Below are 18,132 nucleotides of genomic sequence, written 5' to 3' on the forward strand. Positions count from 1 at the left end.
GAAATGAATAAACCAATTAATATTAAATTGTAGTAAACAGTGCATATGGTTTTAGTTTTGGTACCAGAATTTTTAGAAATTTGGTAACCAACAAAGTTGATTTGATTTTAAAATTCAAGATAAATGCTATCAAGTATCTAATATATCTATAGGTTTTGTAAAAAAAATATTATTAATTGAAATTTTTGGTAAATACCCACAATACACACCACAAGCCAAAATGACAAAACAAACAAAAGTATTGTAATAATTAAACATTAACTTCACTGTGTGAAAAAGAAATTTATAAAACTTGTCTATTTATTTTTTAACTGTACCACATGTCTGTGCAACAATGTACACCATTGACATTAATCTTAATCGCGTGATTTGGTTATAATATGTAAATCCATAATTTTCTAATTACTAATATGTACAATCGATATTGCCACATATGTATTTACGTATGATAATTATTCTACATTACACAATACGTAATATACATTTATATTTCGTTAATCTTTGGATAATTGGTACATTCATCCACAATACAATATTTTTATTAATGGTAATGTATGACCCATTGATGAATGTATGGTGTGGAAACAATTCAAGAGTAAACACATTTTGTAAAAGCAAATGAAACCAATTTTTTTAATAATTTGTGATGTTAAGTGAGCTCCCCATAACAAAAAAGAAGTAAATATTTAAAAAAAAAAAAGAAAAATATAAAAAATCACACTGTTTATCACATTTAAATTATAGAAAAATCTATTTGTTAATTTTAACATTAATATTTTGAGTGCCTTCAATGATTTTTATCGAGATGAATATCAATTAACAGAAAAAATTATAAAATTGTTTCCATTACATTTCTAAATTTTGCATACAAACAATTATGTATAAATTTTTGACAATAAAATTGACCTAAATGAAGATTTAAAAACAACGTAAAATATACAACAAACGAAATTATTAAAAGCTATGAATATTTTATACAGATTATATAATAATCGAAGTCCACAACAAAAGTTCTATTTAATATTATTAACCTGCTAACGTCAAGAACTTAAGAATAACACTCTGGTAGACATTAGATACATCATAAGGACGGATTTGTAATGGAGTTTAGATTTGCTTTTTCTATTTTATGATTCTCTTAAATCTAAAGTTATTGCTTGACATTTTTTTAATTAAAGGTATAAAGTTATGTGCACTAGAATGTAAATGCATAATTTTGTAATTTCTGTTCATTTTACATTGCATATTAATTACCAATAATTGCTATTTAGTTATTGTAATTGCCTATTTTGGGTAATAATAATAGACGGTAATTAATAAATAAAGAAGTTGAAATAATAATTCCACACCTGTTTATCTAACATTAAAAGCAGTTTTATGACAAAAATTACTCTTTTATTTCTTTAATAACAATAATGAGATAAAATTAAGTAAATAAAGTTTTAAAGTAAATTATTACAATTATTATTTTTTTAAATAGGTCACTCATTGAAACTAAAATGAAAACAGATTAATATCGTTTCAATAATAGTAATACACAAAGCAAAAAAACTAAATGTTCCAAAAATAAAAGATTCATCTTCATCTTATTTCCACTGTTTTTTTTTTAAATACTTACTAAAGACTGTAATATTAATTTAAAATACTTCTATTATAAATGGAAGCAGAATAGACTTGTTATTTTGACTTGCACTATTTTTTTAAAAAAGGAATAAGTTGTTTTCTTGATAGTTTAAATGAGAACAAGATCTGTTTGACAGTTTAATACATTGTCCACTAGAACAGTTAATTAAATTTAAATAATGCCAGATATGTTTGCATATTTATACAAATCTATAATATTGCTATGGAAGCATATAAAAATTCTTCCAGTACACATTAAACTGTTTCGGCAAATAAATTGGCCATTGGTCAATTTTCTTTTAAATCTTAATAAAGTAACATGTCCCGCCTATAACAACTTGGCAGGACTATACATTGTAACTGTGCACATTTTGGAATTCTAAAATCCTAACAATGCACAGATGTACATCGCACTCGTCACGATTATTTACACAAGATATACTACAAATGTTTTTTATTTATTATGATTTTATATAATGCAATCCACGGAACATGTTAATAATATAAAAAACAAAACCTATATCATTACTTAGTAATAACGATGTAACGATGCGTTTACATGGAGTTAAAATGCCTGCCTGTATCTGTCGTTTGCATAATTTCTCTTTACCCCACTACCTGGATTAGGTGGTTACAATTAAAGCTGTAATTGAAAAAAAAAATACTAAATAAAGAATGTCAATATTTTAATATTAATTTAGGGATTGTTTATACTGATAGTGAGTTTTTAGATTTTATTTTAAAAATATGCATATTTTAAATAGGCATCGTCCTTACCATTGTTTACGCTTACCACAATATTTTGTCCTATTAACTTGCTTATAGAAGTATGGTTGCGAGAGCGCTGTGTTAACTCTATCTAACGAAAATTGTAAAGACAACACTTGTATATATTTGCGATAAGAAGCTATTACGTAAGTTCATATAAAATAAGTCCCTAGGATTCACTTGAATTATAAGAAAATTAGAAAACAGAAATACGTAAACAAATGCTCATAATTGTAATAACACATAATAATTTTGAAAACACTTACCATATGATTACATCTATTTACACAGTATTGAGGGAATTGTAAAACCTCAGCCGTACATGCAAGCACGGCATCCGTTCGCAAATTCGGTGAGTTAGTGTTTAGTCATCACTTAATTCGTTTTATCGACATTGTTATCTACCCCACAAAAACAATTTTGACTTACGTTTTGAACTATCAATACACTTAACGCCAAGTACTTCCAAGGCGAGTACAATTTACGATCGTCCACAGCACGTCTAAATTCACTTTGCACCATATACAATGTCCACGTCCAATAATTGAATTTAGAAGTTAATTTATGCACTTCGTTACATTATGAGGTCTTTATTACGCAACAACGTCAACATTATATTGTAGCACAGGTTTAATATATTACTTGAAGACCTGATCCCTTTTGTACATTTTTCACATAAAGTTCACGTTTAGGAGTTCTTTCGGGGCGCAGGTACGAGTCAGTCTGTGTAATATTCGCACAGTTGTCTTGAGCGCATGCGGGAAGCATGACGCTAATACACGGTGTCGTCAGGGTAAAGTAACAAATGCGGCGGGGAGCGTCGCGCGGGACGGAACTCTCAGGAAGCGGGGTCTGGGGCAGCAGTGGGGAGATGCGACGATTTGGGCGCGTGGGGTACGTGGGACACGTGGGCAACGTGAGCTACGTGTGCTATGTGAGCTACGTGGGCGACGTGTGCGGTGTGAGGAGCGACTACGTGCCCAGACGCCGGGAGTAAACTCTCACGGCTCGCTCTCAAGTTCGGCAACGAGCGAGCGGCGCGTGCTTCTCTTCGGGCTTCCAGTACCAGCAACTCACGTATATCTGCTTCAAGTGGATCTACGCTGATGTGATACACTCCACCCTGTAAAACCATCAATTAGGCCTAATTAGGTTGAAGAAGATACAAATTTAATTGTATTAACACTATGCTGCCCGGTGGCTCCACTTCACAAATTATTGAGTTAGTATTGGTGGCTACATCGCGGTATTCAAAATTGTAGAACGAATGTTAATACTAGTACTTTCGAGGAAATACATAGACAGGATAAAATTTGAGAACCGGTGGTAAGCGAAATTGTTTAAGTCATGCGCCTAAGAAAATCTAGATTATAAGTGCGGACGGCATAGTGTTAAGTTATGGACAGAGGCTAACTTCGGCCAGGGGCGCGGCAGCCGCGGCGGTAGCGGCGGACGGCAGCGCCGGAGTGGGCGCGTGCGCGGCCGCAGGCGCCACGTGGTCCCGGTCCGCGTCGGAGTAACGTCGTGTCTCGTCCGGCCCCGTGAGAGCCGACAGTCTCCGCGGGTTCCCGCGATAGCTCTCGAAGCCTCCACTCTCATCTTCTTCGTGATAGGCATCTGGCGGCGGCAGCGGCTCTATGTTCGCCACCACTTGCCCACGAGAACTTCGTTCTCGACGCTTACTTCTGATCGGAGGCGATCCATGTATAGGTAACTTTTCCGGTGCATTTTGAATAAGTAGTATTCTGTAATTGAAATTACAAATAAAATAAACAGGTTCAAAATTTCTCATTATAATCTTAATAATTAACACATTGCTAATCTTTTAAACTTGAAAGTGAGTTATACAATATAGCATATTATATTAGATAATATAGTTACTTAAAATTGCCAATTTACTCATGTTAATCGTCACCACTATTGAACAAAATAAAAAAAAATTGTAAAATAATTAGGAAAGTTACCATAAAGTAGTGTATTAAAATATTGTTAGTGTGGTAGTGTAAAACATGCTTTTACTTTCATGAGCAAAATTGTAAATTTAAATGATTATAGCCGGATCAGAAACAATTGACATACTGACAACCATGGGAAATTCATCCCTTGGTAGCAGTTTAAATAATTCAACATAATCAACTTAGGATAAAGGGTCACAAAACAAATTGCTCTTTGAACTTGTCCTTTCCTTATGCAACATTCTACAATGGAACTTAACATTCCACAATGGAACTTAAAAACAACATAATGTAATAACGATATAGGAACATATCAATCATCTACTTTATAAAATTAAAGGCCTTCCAATTTGACAAGTGTAAAATCTATTTTATATTGCATTCATCATACACCATTTGCACACACTGTAACATTACTTGTTAGGATATAACTCAGAGAACAATGAAGCGATCAGTTATAACCCAAGTCTTGCATAGTTTTCATGATTTTAAATGTTAAAATTTTATTTATAATCTTTTATGTTACGGTGAAAATTAAAATTTATATGACTAATACACATTTTATTATACTGCTGATTGCAGTATAACAAAATGGAAACAATATTCAAAATATTTTGAATATATTTGGTAATGATATAATGACAGCAAAATTTTTGTGTTGCATAAATAAACAAACAACTTACTTAAAAAATTATATTTTGACTCACGTAATGTTTACTTAGTACTGAGTACAAAATTAATATCTCTAATATATGGAGTCATATTGGATTTTATTATTTATTATATTTATATAAATAGTATATCTATATATTTAAATTTGTATATATTAAGGTATATTTATATTTAATTATATTTAGTAGTGGCCATTAGTATATTTATATGAAGTGTTTTTAAGTGATTTTCTTCCTTTTCAAATTAATTTTACAACATTATTTTATTTTTCGTGTTTTATTATTTTGAGTGTTTTGACCTACATTAATTAATTTATCCCTGCACTGCCCAAACGGTTAACTGGTAGAGAATGCCTTAGATATTAAGTTAGCCGTTATATAAAAGATGTATTAAAAGTTTTTAAATAAATAGACAAACATAAATGCTGAAGAAGCTTGTTTTATTTTATACATGTTGGTTCCATGTAAAAATAAGTGTCTGTTGATGCTTTTATATTAGTACTGCACATTTATAGACAAGAATGTGCTACATTGGGTATACACCTACCAAAACTACATTAATGCAGTACTAAGGATAAGGAACGCATTTGTGCATTTTCAAGATACCTCCAAACTCTGGCCCCATTGGTTTGAATCTTTGTAAGATGGGACAGTTAACTAAGAAAGTGCTTTTTCCCAAAAAAAAATTCTTCTGCTTTAATGCACAGTCATTTTGGTGCCTGACTAAATAGGGAACTTCAAGCCACTTTGCTGAATCGAAGCCACTGCACATAAAGCTACTACTTTTGTGAGAGTAAACACATACACACCTGTATTACTGAGACAAGCGAGACCAAGGAAATCAATGTGCCAAACAGGTGACTTGTTGCCAAACGTAAATCATGCCTTAAGTGCAAATTAAGCAAGAGTGAGTGCATACCTATTGTGTGCCCGCCATCTATTGCACAGGTGAAGATATTGTCGACACTGTATGTACATGAAGACCGCACCACCAGTGAACCCCACCGCTACCACCACCAGCTTCGTCCAAAATGGCCAAGCTGGAAAAACCAATAATTGCCCATAAATTTCTAAATATGTTATTAAATTAGTTGTCATTATTACGAAAAGGTTACTAATTCGGTCAGTGAGAGCCAAAGCAAACTTTCGAAAATATAAAAGGTTTTTTTTTTTAAATATTTAATAATCGGAAAAAAATGCTGCAAAATGTCATTTTGGATATTACCGCAGCTTAGCCCATACTTATATTTTAATCTATTTTGAAATGTGCAAGTTTCATATATAAAAATCTTGTTTTTCACAGTTCAACATAAAGTACTTTATTACTCTAATGTGTATAAACGAGCAAAAATACCACCCATACCAATAGAATTAGCTAACTTTTACCAATGAGTCCACGGTTGACCTCTTCTACTGCACGCTCAATGAGCACAAATAATGACCACATGACACATAGGGCTGCAACACAATGGAATAAGACTGCACAACACAGCCTCCGCCGTTCCACGCCTGACATCTCCAGTAGCCGCCACTGTGACATCACAACAATATTAATTCTTATAGTGTAATCTTACTTTTAAGAAGTTTAATTATCACTCATAATTAACTCTTATAAGTCTTTTCTCTCAAACCTCAAAGGAACCTAGTTGTTATGTTACCTAAAGGTAACAAAAAATTTAAATCATTGTTAAATATTAAATATTGTTAAAAAAAAAGTGTTAAGAATGTTCAAACATAAACACTCATCCGGAAAAACAAATTTATTTCTCGACTTTAACATTTAAAAATGTACTTTTTTTAATAGAAAACTATTAATGCAAATGATATATCATAAAAAATTAAACTTCGAATCACTATATAAATCTTTATTAGCACTTAGCTATCAATGAAATTTGAATATTCATCACAAGTCAATTAGCAAGCAAACATCTGTCAGTTGTCCATCAGTCTTATACAGTGTCTCAGGTTCTTTGAATTACTTTATAGAATTCAACAAAGATTCCAAGACAATATTTTGTTATATTGAGATTAAATTATATCAACTACATTAAAATAAAAAATAAAAAGGTGATTACTACTGCAATCTCAACCTCCCCACTTATAATATTTGTTATAATACACGAAGCACATCTGATTGCAGAAGTTTATACTTTCAATTCGAGAGTGCATTTGTTAACTTATTATAATTTCACATCACTAAATGTTGATACAAGTGACTTATTCACCCAATATCATTTTTTTTTGTTCCCCATCTTGAGGTTTGATTAGGTGTACATAATTAGTCTAGTTATTGCCCTGATTAAAGTCCTTATGATCATTTTATCAAAACCTTTAAAAGATATGTCACTATATACTAAAAAAATCATTAAAAATATTAAACCTTTTGTGAAAGATTGTTTGAAACAGGAAACATTTTTTTAAGTATTTGTTGTGTATTATAAAGATAATAAAACTCAACCAGGGCTAACTGCTCCAGTGGTACTGCCAGTCCTAAGCACGAAAAAAGAGGAGGGTTCACTAATGGGCTAACCACCTGTTATGGTAAAAAGAACCATGGTTGAGAAATCTATAACGAATAACACCAAATCACTTAATTCTCCACAACCTTGGCAAGGATAAAAGGATAATCTAATTATGTTTATGAACTGGAACCTGGCATATGCAATACAATTTTACAACGGGATAAATGATCAAAATTGCCAATACTCTAGAAATCTACTCAGGTGGCCGAAATGTGCAGAGAAAGATATCAGGAGTATTGGAAGGAAGACATTTTGGCAAAGAACAGAGTCAGGTGGAATAGGATTGTGAAGAGAGTCGAGACTCATAAAGGTTTGCAATGCCACAAGAAGAAGTATTAAAAAACTAATAAATCAAGTGATGATGGAAAATTATTTTTAAAGACAATGAGCCAATAACTTGTAAAAGTAGAAAGTCTCTCAAGAAGCTATTTTTAATTAAAACTGAAGTGATAGAGCACTTGATCTTTTCTGCACCATGGTACAAATATTTTTTTTTTCAGGAAATAAATAGAAAAAATCTTGTAAGCACTTTCATATAAAAGAAGTACAATAAATTATTGAACCCCATGTTTGGGTTTGGAGATGGGAGTGTGATCCTATTTTCAATTAATGTTGAATTTTCTGATGTATTACATCAAAAAGCTATGCTGAAAAACATTAATTTAACAGTGGTCATCATATTTGTTTGCTATTACATCTGTTTAGTAAAGTAATACGACAGTAGTTAGTATCCATAGGCTTTTATCTAACAAATATTCAAGTGGACTATAATATGCACTTAATGATTGAAACAATACCAACATTAAAAATTTTACCAAAAATTAAAATTGTATTTACAGCCAATATAATAAGACACTAATTAACAAAAATTGCAAAGTCTAGAAATTAATATAAAATGAAGAAACAGTAATTCTAAATACTCATTTAATATCTATTGCACCAAATATATTTTAAATGTACAATTAAAGATATTTTGGAACATATTGTAAATAAATAATTAAATATAGAATAACAATGTCCTGTTTTTTTTTTTATCAAGGTATGTAGATAAAGTTTCTGTTTGCCTAATGCACATTGTGGCAACTCTACCACTGAATCTGCAATTTGTTCTGTATTTTTAATTGTTTATAAACTTTCTTCCATATTACAAATTTTGTCCGCAATTTGTAATAAATAATATAAAATTGGCCAATAACTGTGGAATATCAAATGTACTTTTATCTTCTATCAATTTACAAAGATTAAAACATCTGCATTTTAGACTTACCTCATTGAATGGTTTGATTTTGGTATGCATAATAAAATTAAATTTGCATAGTTCACATGATCTTGTTTCAGATGCTGTTAACCATTGTTGTAAGCAACTCTGGTGTACATATTTGAGACTACCTGTAATTATAATGAAGAAGAAATGAATCATAAGCATAAGATAAATGCCTAATATTTACAAACACCTAAAGCAGAATACCAAAAATAGGCCTTAATGACTATTAATAACTTTGTAATAAAATAATGTTCATATAATATACAATATACTCTGGTTTTAATCCCTCTCTATATAGGTTAATGCATGCTATATTATTCATATATTTTCTTATTATTCTTAACCATTTCCAAAATAGTAACATATAAATTGTTATCTATGTGAAGTTTCTCATCTTAAATTGGCTTGGATTTTAATTTTGGATCTTAGATTGATATATAGCCTTTGATAAAATTGTTTTAAAACTAATCCAACTGCCTCAATTTTGTTCAACAAAATTAAACACAAAATAAAAATCCTTTGTGACAATTTTTTTATTATGTTATAACACTGAACTTGCAAGTAAAGGTACTCCACAAATATGCTTTAACTTGTTTATAAACATGATGCAAAAAGTATATTTGGATTACCCTAAGTAAATCAATGAAAACTACAGGAAAATAACTATAGGAAATCTAAGGCTTTTATCAACTTTCGGACAAATTTTGAAATGTATTGGTGACAAATGAATAAGTTGTAAATGGTTGTACTAATACATATTGTTTTGAATATGGTAAAAAAAATCGATTGAACACAAATTAAACTCACCTGAACAATAGCATGGTGCTAGTAGAGGATTATGAGCCTCACTTTCACAGTGACAAATACGACAGATGTCTCCGCTTGAATTACTGCATGACGTTCGACTACTTCCCGATCCAGTCCTAACTGCTTCTCTTACACATCCACCACCCCACTCCCAGCTTTCGATGTCGGATGAATTCTTTACGTTAATTTGTTGGACTGGCATTATGTCTTTTTTAAACTACTACTCACAACACCTCACGTAACATAATAAATCTCTTTTACAATATAGTGTAATTATGATTATGATCACATTGCATGTTGACAAAGCAAATATCAGAAAACATGTCGTCTTTCGTTTTACACAATAGTTTTCTGTACAAGCAAATGAAATGAAAACGCCTCAATATAAGATTTTTATTTACACTTGATGAAAACAAAACGGTATGAGTCGTTCCTCAATTTCTTTTCACTGAACATCAAGAAAAGACAAAACATCAATAGCTGCATGTTATATAGATTATGTAAAAATATAAAAACAATTTCCCATTTTCTTTCTCAAGCTGTCCGGTAACTAACTGTCAACCGGTATAATTTTTATCCTGTGTCTTTCAATATAAGTTGTCAATACAAACAAAATTCTTTACATTGCCAAATAAACAACCTTCATAATTTTTTATTTTCTCTTTTTAAATAAAATAAAAAGTCAGTGTTTTGTAAAATAAAAAAAGATTTCAAAGATGTATTTGTTTTAACGTTAAGTTAATTTTAATAGTTTGCTATATCAATATTTTGCGTTGCTATATCAGTTAATTAATATTATATATGACGCGTAGCTTCCTATAGTTATACATATTTTTTTTATTTATTAGCTCGCGGATTTTGGATTTGCTAGGCCGGAGTTCGAAGAAGCTGTAAAAGTAAAATCGGCTAACAGCCTCCTGCACGAATTAAATGTAGCTGTAGTTATACATATGTACTAAAACATTTGTAAATCGTTTTGAAAAAATGTTGAATAATTCATATGCGTGTTCAAAATATGTTTATAATTAATAACGTAGGTCGATTCGGTAAACGCTCCATGGAGTAATTAGGTTCAAGGATCACCGCGCGGGAATTCCGTCTTAAGAACGGATGAAGACCGAGCCTCGACTTGGTCGGTAGTTATCACCTGGCTTACGTTACTACCACGTAAAACGTTAGCGCTGGGAGAAGTAGTAAAAGAAACTACAGCAACACTTCTATCTAGAATGGTCGAGGGTTAGTGATCTCTGGTACAAATATACTTACCTCGATTCCATCCCATTGATTTCGGTTCAATTGACTTTAGTTCTCCATTTCTGGAACCATTGTCTTAAGATATTGGCTGAGGTCTGGAGGTGTTTGGTGATAGTGTGTATATCAACGCCAGTAATATTGATAAACGTGTCGTCTGCCAATATGATTAGCTCTACACCTTTGATATGTGGTATGTTGTTGGTATAGAACGTCTATAGAACCGGCCATAGAACCGAACCTTGAGACACGCCTGTCTGGATAGATCGTGGTCGAGTCCTTCGACACAATATTTTAGTTAACGTTGTTAAAATACTATACTTAAATACACACTTCTTTAAACATAAATTAGATGATCAAGAAAAAGGCATCATCATTAAAATGTATTGAGCAAGATAGTCGCGTTTTAAATAACATAAAGTAATATTGATCCTTGTTAATAATTTCAACTATTTAACAACATAAATGCATATAATAACTGACACCACAAAATCTATTAAGTTATCGTATGAAGTTCATAAATAGATTAATACTTATCGAATAGATACCTAAGTAATAAATAAATCGATGTTATATTCGGTGTTGTGATACATTGTCTACTGGCAATTCTACAAATTTTAATGCCATAGCCTCTTTTTACTTCTTTATCTGTGGGTTAACGGCGGCGTTGCTTCAGTCGCTGCAAGTGAATATTTTTTTAATATAAAAATGGATTTTCCTGCTAATATTCAAGCAGAGGCAATTTCAGTTGTAAGCCAGTTTATTCAAACGATAGATAAATCCCTAGCGCAAGAATTTCTCAAAAAAACTAAATCGGTGAGTTTTATGACCACGTGTTTGCTGAATTTGTATACACGTGGTTTTACCTAATGTATTTCATTCAATTTATAAAAACATACATTAATAAAGATAGTTTTTCATATGTACAAACAGTTTGATGATGATTTTTTTTACAAATTTCAAATGGATAATTTTCACGTGTTTTATTTTTTACGGCTCAAGTTTGTACAGAATAACTAACTTCCGACATTTATTTCAGAAACCCAGTGCTAACAAACTGCCACATTTATGCGAAATTATACTACAGTATAAAAAGTTTAAAAATGTTTCTGCACCTAAAAAAGCCGCAAGGTAATGTTTTTTTTTGTCATTAATAAAATATGTATGTTCTAAGTAAAAGCCCGTTTCAATGAGTATTTATGACTTTTAGTAATATTGTATGAAATTAACACAATAACCACAACAGATAGACTTTTATAGTACCACAAAATATTTAAGTAATTCTTACTTTCTAGCTCTGAGGATTCCAGTAGTGAGGATGAAAAACCCAAGAAAAGTGTTCAAGTCAATGGCAAACCACAGGTAGCTAATAATAAACAGAAACCTTCAGATTCTGATAGTTCAGAAGATGAAAAACCACCTGCTAAAGTAAGTGTAAATTATTGTACATATAGCAATATATAAAATAATGTACATAGTGATGTAAAATATATTTTGACATGTTGTGATATTATAAATTATATTCGTCACTACCTCTGAATATCTTCAACAAAAACAACAAATATCTACATTAAATGCATATACTTGAGGTTTGAATTTTTTACAGGCTAAAATTGTACCTAAAACACCAGTAAAGAAAGCAGAATCATCAGACGATAGTGATAGCAGTGAAGACAATGCTACAGCAAAACCAAAAAAACAGCCAGTTAAACCACAGCTTGCAAATACCACAAAAGTTACTAAGCAACAATCATCTTCTGATGACAGCAGTGATGAAGAAACAAATTCCACACAAAAAAAAACAAATACACCTAAACAAACTGGAAAATCTCTTCCTAAATCTAAAAAACCCAAAAGTTCATCTGATGATAGCTCTGATGATACTGATCAAGAAACAAAAAAACAGCAAATAATAAAGGCAACCCCTGCCAAGCCCACACCAAATAAGATTGTTGCAACAAAGAAAGAGTCGTCAGATAGTGAAGACAGTAGTGAAGATGAAAAGAGTAAAACACCAAGACCGAAGCAACCTATTAAAACAGTTCCAGTAAAACAAGACTCTTCTGATGACAGTGATGAGAGTGACAATAAAACTAAAAAGGGCGCAAAACCACAAGGAAAACCTGCAGTATCAAAAAATCAATCAAATGTGCAGGAATCCTCTGATGATAGTGATGAGGAAGTACCAAAAGCCCAACAAAAACCAGTTGGTGCAAAGCTACAAACCCCAGCAAAAAAGCCAGCTAAGGTTGAAAATTCTAAAAAACAACAATCATCTTCTGAAGATAGTGATGATGACAGTAGTGATGATGACAATAAAAAGCAAGTGAAAGCAGTACCTAAACTTCAGCCTACACCAGTAACTAAGGTACAAGCTAAGAAACAAGATTCATCATCTGAAGGTAGTGACAGTAGTGATGATGAGAAAAAATCTGCCTCAAAACAAGTAAAACCAGTTCTCAATAAACAAGTTGTAAGACCTCAGCCTGCTAAAAAACAAAAATCATCTTCAGATGATAGTGAAGACAGCAGCGGTGATGAAAAAAAAGCTAAGCAAAAACCACTTGCACAAATGCCTATCAAAAAGACTGTTTCAAAAACACCTACAAAACAAGAGTCTTCAGATGACAGCGATGACAATAGTGAAGATGAAACACCTAAACCAGCCCAGAAAGCTCTTTCAAAACCTGTCATTACACCATCCAAAAAAAATGCTGCTCCAAAATCATCTTCGGATGATGATAGCAGTGATGATGCTAAGACTAAAAAAACAAATATCCCTGCAAAACCTAAGCCCACTAAGAATGATTCTTCGAGTGAAGAAAGTAGCGATGAAGATGCTCCTGAACAAGTAAAAACACAGAAAAAAGCTGCGTCATCCTCTGAAGACAGTGATGATGACAGTCCTCCAGCAAAAGTAGCTAAGAAAGGAAATTTTGTAAAGGAACAGGTAATTTTAATAGATTCATTTCTTTGAAATAATCAGACATGTTTTGAGCATCACTTTTCTTTAAATAAATAATATATGGCTAAGACTTAAGAAGTCCTTTATCTGCAATTGTTGTATGAAGTATTGTTACATGTGTTAAAGTCTTTATTTTCTATAAATTGCTGTAGTATGACAAGAGAATAGTTTTCATTACTCCTAGTATCTTATGCATTAGTTGTCATGTGCAAATTTTTGTAATATATTAATCAAAGCATAACATTACTTTTAGGTTACCGAAAATGGTTTTCAGGCTGGTAAAAAACGAAAAGCATCTGATGATGGACCTACTCCAGCTAAAAAGCCTTACAGCAATTTTGTAAAGGTATGTTAAAATATATATTTTTAATTATAATTGTAAGGCTATAATTGAAGAGTGAGGATTAAAAGTCTAAAAAGGATAAACATTCTATCTATCATGTAAAATGAGTTATTTTACATGATAGATAAGTTCCTAAAAATCTATTAATTGTAGTAAATAAGATTCATTAATTGTGTGATGGTAAGAAATAACATGATCATCATCTATGGATTCCCACTCAAAGGGAGCAATTTTTTAATGATGTTTCAATAATAAAGCCATGAAGAATCAATTATACCAAAAAACATCTAACTTGATAATGGCTATCATGTAAAAGAAAAGTTCTTTAGAATAGAGCTGAAAAAAGTGTAAAAAATACATGTTACTACATGGTAAATTAACATATCCTCCAAATGTTTGCAAACACCAAAAAACTTGATTGCAAGTGTACACATTTATTACAGACTGGATCAAAATGCTATCATACATCAGATATGTCTAGCACAACTGTTGAGTTTTAAGAACTTTCTTAACAGCGTCTGTTGGTTTTTTGTTGTTATAGTAGCTGTTTTTTTGGTTTCTCAAGTTGCTCATTTAATTCTTTGTTATTCAGCTTCACAAAACCTAAGGTTATCTTGAAATATAAATTCACTCATCTAGTTATTTCAGTCATGTATGAATACAGTTATTTATATATCAAGTTCACAAAGGTCCATGTTCCTCCATTTAAAAGCTATATAAAATCCTATATATAGATAGTGTAGTCTCTATGCAAGATACCAAAATTTTTTATATCAATTTATTTGCATCATTTTGAAGATTTAAACCTAAAGTGTTTCTAATATTTTGCACCTACATATTTCTTAAGCTTCCATTGTTACAAATAAAAAAAATGATAGTGAAAGATATTACTTGAAAAATTCTCTTATTCAAAATGTTTTATTCAATTCTTTTAGGGTTCAAAAATAGTTTCTACACCTTGCGAAAAGGAAAATGAAGCAGATTCTAAGCCCACTACTCCATTCAGACGTGTTGTGCCTGAAAAAGTGGAAGTGGACCCTAGACTTAAAGATAATTCCTTTGAAGCAAAGGTAAATGCCCTAAAATTTTAGAAGCCAAGGCAACTCCATGTTTGTACATTGATCTTTAATAATTTATGGCTCAATTGGCTTATAATTTCGGGCATTTACTTTTAGTCATAACATAGAGTTGTCTTGGAATTAACACATATCTTTTATTTAGGAGGGTGAAGATCATAATGACGATGAGGAAGGCGAAAACAAATCTGGTGGATGGCAAGAACGAGGACAAGGCGGATATAACCGTGGAAGAGGAGGGTTTAATGATAGAGGAGGTCGAGGAGGGAGAGGGGGCTTCCGAGGGGGTTTCAATGATAGAGGTGGAAGAGGTGGTAGAGGAGGTTTTGGAGATCGTGGGGGAAGAGGAGGGTTTGGGGACCGAGGTGGAAGAGGTGGTAGAGGAGGGTTTGGAGACCGCGGCGGAAGAGGTGGTAGAGGAGGTCGGGGAGGAGATAGAGGTGGATGGGGCAATCGCGGGGGTCGTGGGGACCGTCATTCTTGGGGCGGAGATAGAGGAGGATTTCAGAAAGGAGGATTCAATGACAGAAAAAGTTTTGATGGAGGGGACAATTCTCAAAATAAAAAAATAGTATTTGAATAAATTGGTAAGACATTCCGCACATTTTTGACGATAGATGATAGGATAGCCTCTTTTGGTTACATAGTATGAAAAAATAGTACCAAAGTCTAAATATTAAAAAGTTAATGGGAAATTTTTAAAAAATAATCTAAAGTTATGTAGTTGTCTTTGTGATTGTACAATATTTTGTTCAGTTCAAATTTATCTGTTTGCACCAGCGGTTCTCATAGCGTTCCAGTTGGACCCCGTGAAGTCCACGGGAGACTTGACGGGGGCTAAATTAGCGTGGCAAAAAATGTCTGTGGTTCATAACTTTTAAGTGGGTGGTCTCTTTCGATAATGAAGAACAATGATTGCTTGATTTCACGTGTCATTGTAGGCAGACATAATGAGCTGTTAATTTTTAAAAATAATCTGTATAGTACAATGTGTGGACATGGTGGTCCATCGGAACTGGCTAGATTTTGAAAGCCGTCGACGAGAAAATTTTTTTCAGAAATCTCTGGTTTACACTAAACATAATCTTAGGTATAATAAATAATAACAACGTTTAATTTTAGTTTTAGGTTATTTCTGTGTATAAGAAAATACAAATATAATTTATCTTTCCAGAGTGGCGCTCGCGGATCTTGGGGTGAGCGCGCTAATCAAGACTTGAAACACACGCGCGGCAAGTCTTTCAAACACGAGAAGACCAAGAAGAAAAGAGGTTCTTACCGTGGCGGTGCGATCGACACAGGAGTCCATTCCATCAAATTTGAAGATTAATTTGTATAATTTCTTAAATACTGACGTAATGCCTTTGTTTATTTTAATTATTTTGTAACTATAAGACCAATTTCTCAGATCCTTCCCTTTTTGCTGCTAAACTAAATGTAAACATCTCTTTTTAGCCGAATCATGTGTTTAACCAAATAATTAAGGGTTAAAGACACGAAATCTTAAGATATTGACAAATCATTTTTTATGACATTGGTCAAATAACACAATGGTATTTAATTGTAAGGCAGTTCCGCATAGTATGAAAATTGATTCTTTTAAAATGCAGTCTCCTTTATTTTATAAGAGACAATTAAAGGGTGGTTTATTTTGTTTAGTAATAACCATGAAGGGTTTCATTAGTATACATTATGTTATTTTAGTAATGACTAAATTTAAATATTAAACTTAAGAATATTTGTTTGTGTGTAAATAATTTCATTTATGTAAGTTGGTTTCACATTGTAAATAAGTTATTGTAATGCCTGTGCATTTAAAGTACTAGTATTGAAATTCTTATTAAGTTACATTAATACCACCTTTGATTATATTATATACCAGAAAAAGTTTTTTTATTTTTTAATTTTTAGGTATAACAGTTCCAGTGTACATCATCATATCCTCACAATATTATATATCAAAATCCATACGTGCTTTGATTTTGATTTTTTTTGTGTTTAAATACTCTTCATAATTCGTGAACAAATAACTCCTTATTTCATAATTCGGCTGTGGGTACGGTTTTGTGTCCGAGGAACAACGTACCGAAGTAACCTGCATATTTTTAAATACATTTGATTTTTAACAAAAATACGCGAATTAATTTACTACTCGTGATCAAAATCTTATATCCAATGCGATTTGTTACGCCTATAAACGGGCTTAATTGATAGTGAAGAAAGCTAAAAGCTCTGAGATAGTGATAAAAGATTGGGGATGTTGCGTAATATCGGGCTACTATGGGATATTATTTTGGGGAAAAGTGATATTTTTTATTGTATTCCTCCCTATAATTAATCTTCGATGTTGATTTGACGGTATTTCATTGAAATATCATTTAAATAAGTTAAAATACCCGGCGATAAATATTGCACATCGATCTTTCGCAAGAGACAATCGGCTAGTTTCGGCTTCGTAGAGCGTTATCTCTGTCACACGACTGACAAGACGTCACATAGGTAGTGTGGGACAGAGACCTCTTTCCAAAGGTCGATGTACAATCGAATGTCTGTCGCCGGGTACTGTATATAATATACATACCTATATTAATAATTAATAGAAAATAATAAATTATTGCAAAATAAATCAAAATTAACGATCGTCGTTGTATTTATAAGAATAATGATCTACTTGCAGACACATTTCGCAAAACGTCTAAACTTGTCCTTTTTTAACCGATAAACGAACGCCCACTGCAAGGCCTTCCTCAAAGATCGGCACAATGAACAATCCTGCACTGCCGCATCCCGCGACCTTAACTATGCCCTTTGTCAAAAACGTGGAACTTGTAGGTAATTCTTAAATGAAAAAAAGCGATTGAAATTTGGCAATGGGGATCCCCAATCT

At 32.1% G+C, this 18,132-nt stretch overlaps 2 protein-coding genes across 5 annotated transcripts; one reads left to right on the forward strand and one right to left on the reverse strand.

The window, feature by feature from the left end:
- Positions 1-1,567: 1,567 nt before the first annotated feature.
- LOC137930925 (uncharacterized) lies at positions 1,568-10,140 on the reverse strand. 3 transcript variants are annotated; one of them, XR_011108940.1, is made up of 7 exons: positions 9,611-10,140; positions 8,807-8,928; positions 6,398-6,548; positions 5,937-6,057; positions 3,806-4,136; positions 2,658-3,514; positions 1,568-2,266 (listed from the first exon to the last, which is right to left on the reverse strand). XR_011108940.1 is itself a non-coding variant. In XM_068774291.1 (6 exons), exons 1-6 carry the CDS (start codon positions 9,810-9,812, stop codon positions 3,230-3,232), a joined length of 1,206 nt encoding a protein of 401 aa, XP_068630392.1. In that variant the 5' UTR covers positions 9,813-10,140; the 3' UTR covers positions 1,568-3,229. The 3 variants fall into 3 exon arrangements, 2 of the variants coding, with proteins under 2 accessions (XP_068630392.1, XP_068630391.1); XM_068774291.1 differs by having other exon boundaries at positions 1,568-3,514; positions 6,404-6,548; XM_068774290.1 differs by having other exon boundaries at positions 1,568-3,514.
- Positions 10,141-11,500: 1,360 nt separating this feature from the next.
- Nopp140 (nucleolar and coiled-body phosphoprotein 1) lies at positions 11,501-17,110 on the forward strand. Of its 2 annotated transcripts, none has more exons than XM_068774241.1 (7): positions 11,501-11,677; positions 11,901-11,992; positions 12,157-12,289; positions 12,468-13,811; positions 14,080-14,172; positions 15,105-15,239; positions 16,420-17,110. In XM_068774241.1, exons 1-7 carry the CDS (start codon positions 11,570-11,572, stop codon positions 16,573-16,575), a joined length of 2,061 nt encoding a protein of 686 aa, XP_068630342.1. In that variant the 5' UTR covers positions 11,501-11,569; the 3' UTR covers positions 16,576-17,110. The 2 variants fall into 2 exon arrangements, with proteins under 2 accessions (XP_068630342.1, XP_068630341.1); XM_068774240.1 differs by lacking the exon at positions 15,105-15,239 and adding an exon at positions 15,391-15,832 and having other exon boundaries at positions 16,420-16,506.
- The last annotated feature ends 1,022 nt before the right edge of the window (positions 17,111-18,132 follow it).

The sequence above is a fragment of the Battus philenor genome, unplaced genomic scaffold, assembly GCF_028537555.1.
Source record: "Battus philenor isolate CCGP_79_NKW_IND1 unplaced genomic scaffold, ilBatPhil1.0.hap1 SCAF_7, whole genome shotgun sequence".
In the NCBI taxonomy this organism is placed as follows: domain Eukaryota; kingdom Metazoa; phylum Arthropoda; class Insecta; order Lepidoptera; family Papilionidae; genus Battus; species Battus philenor.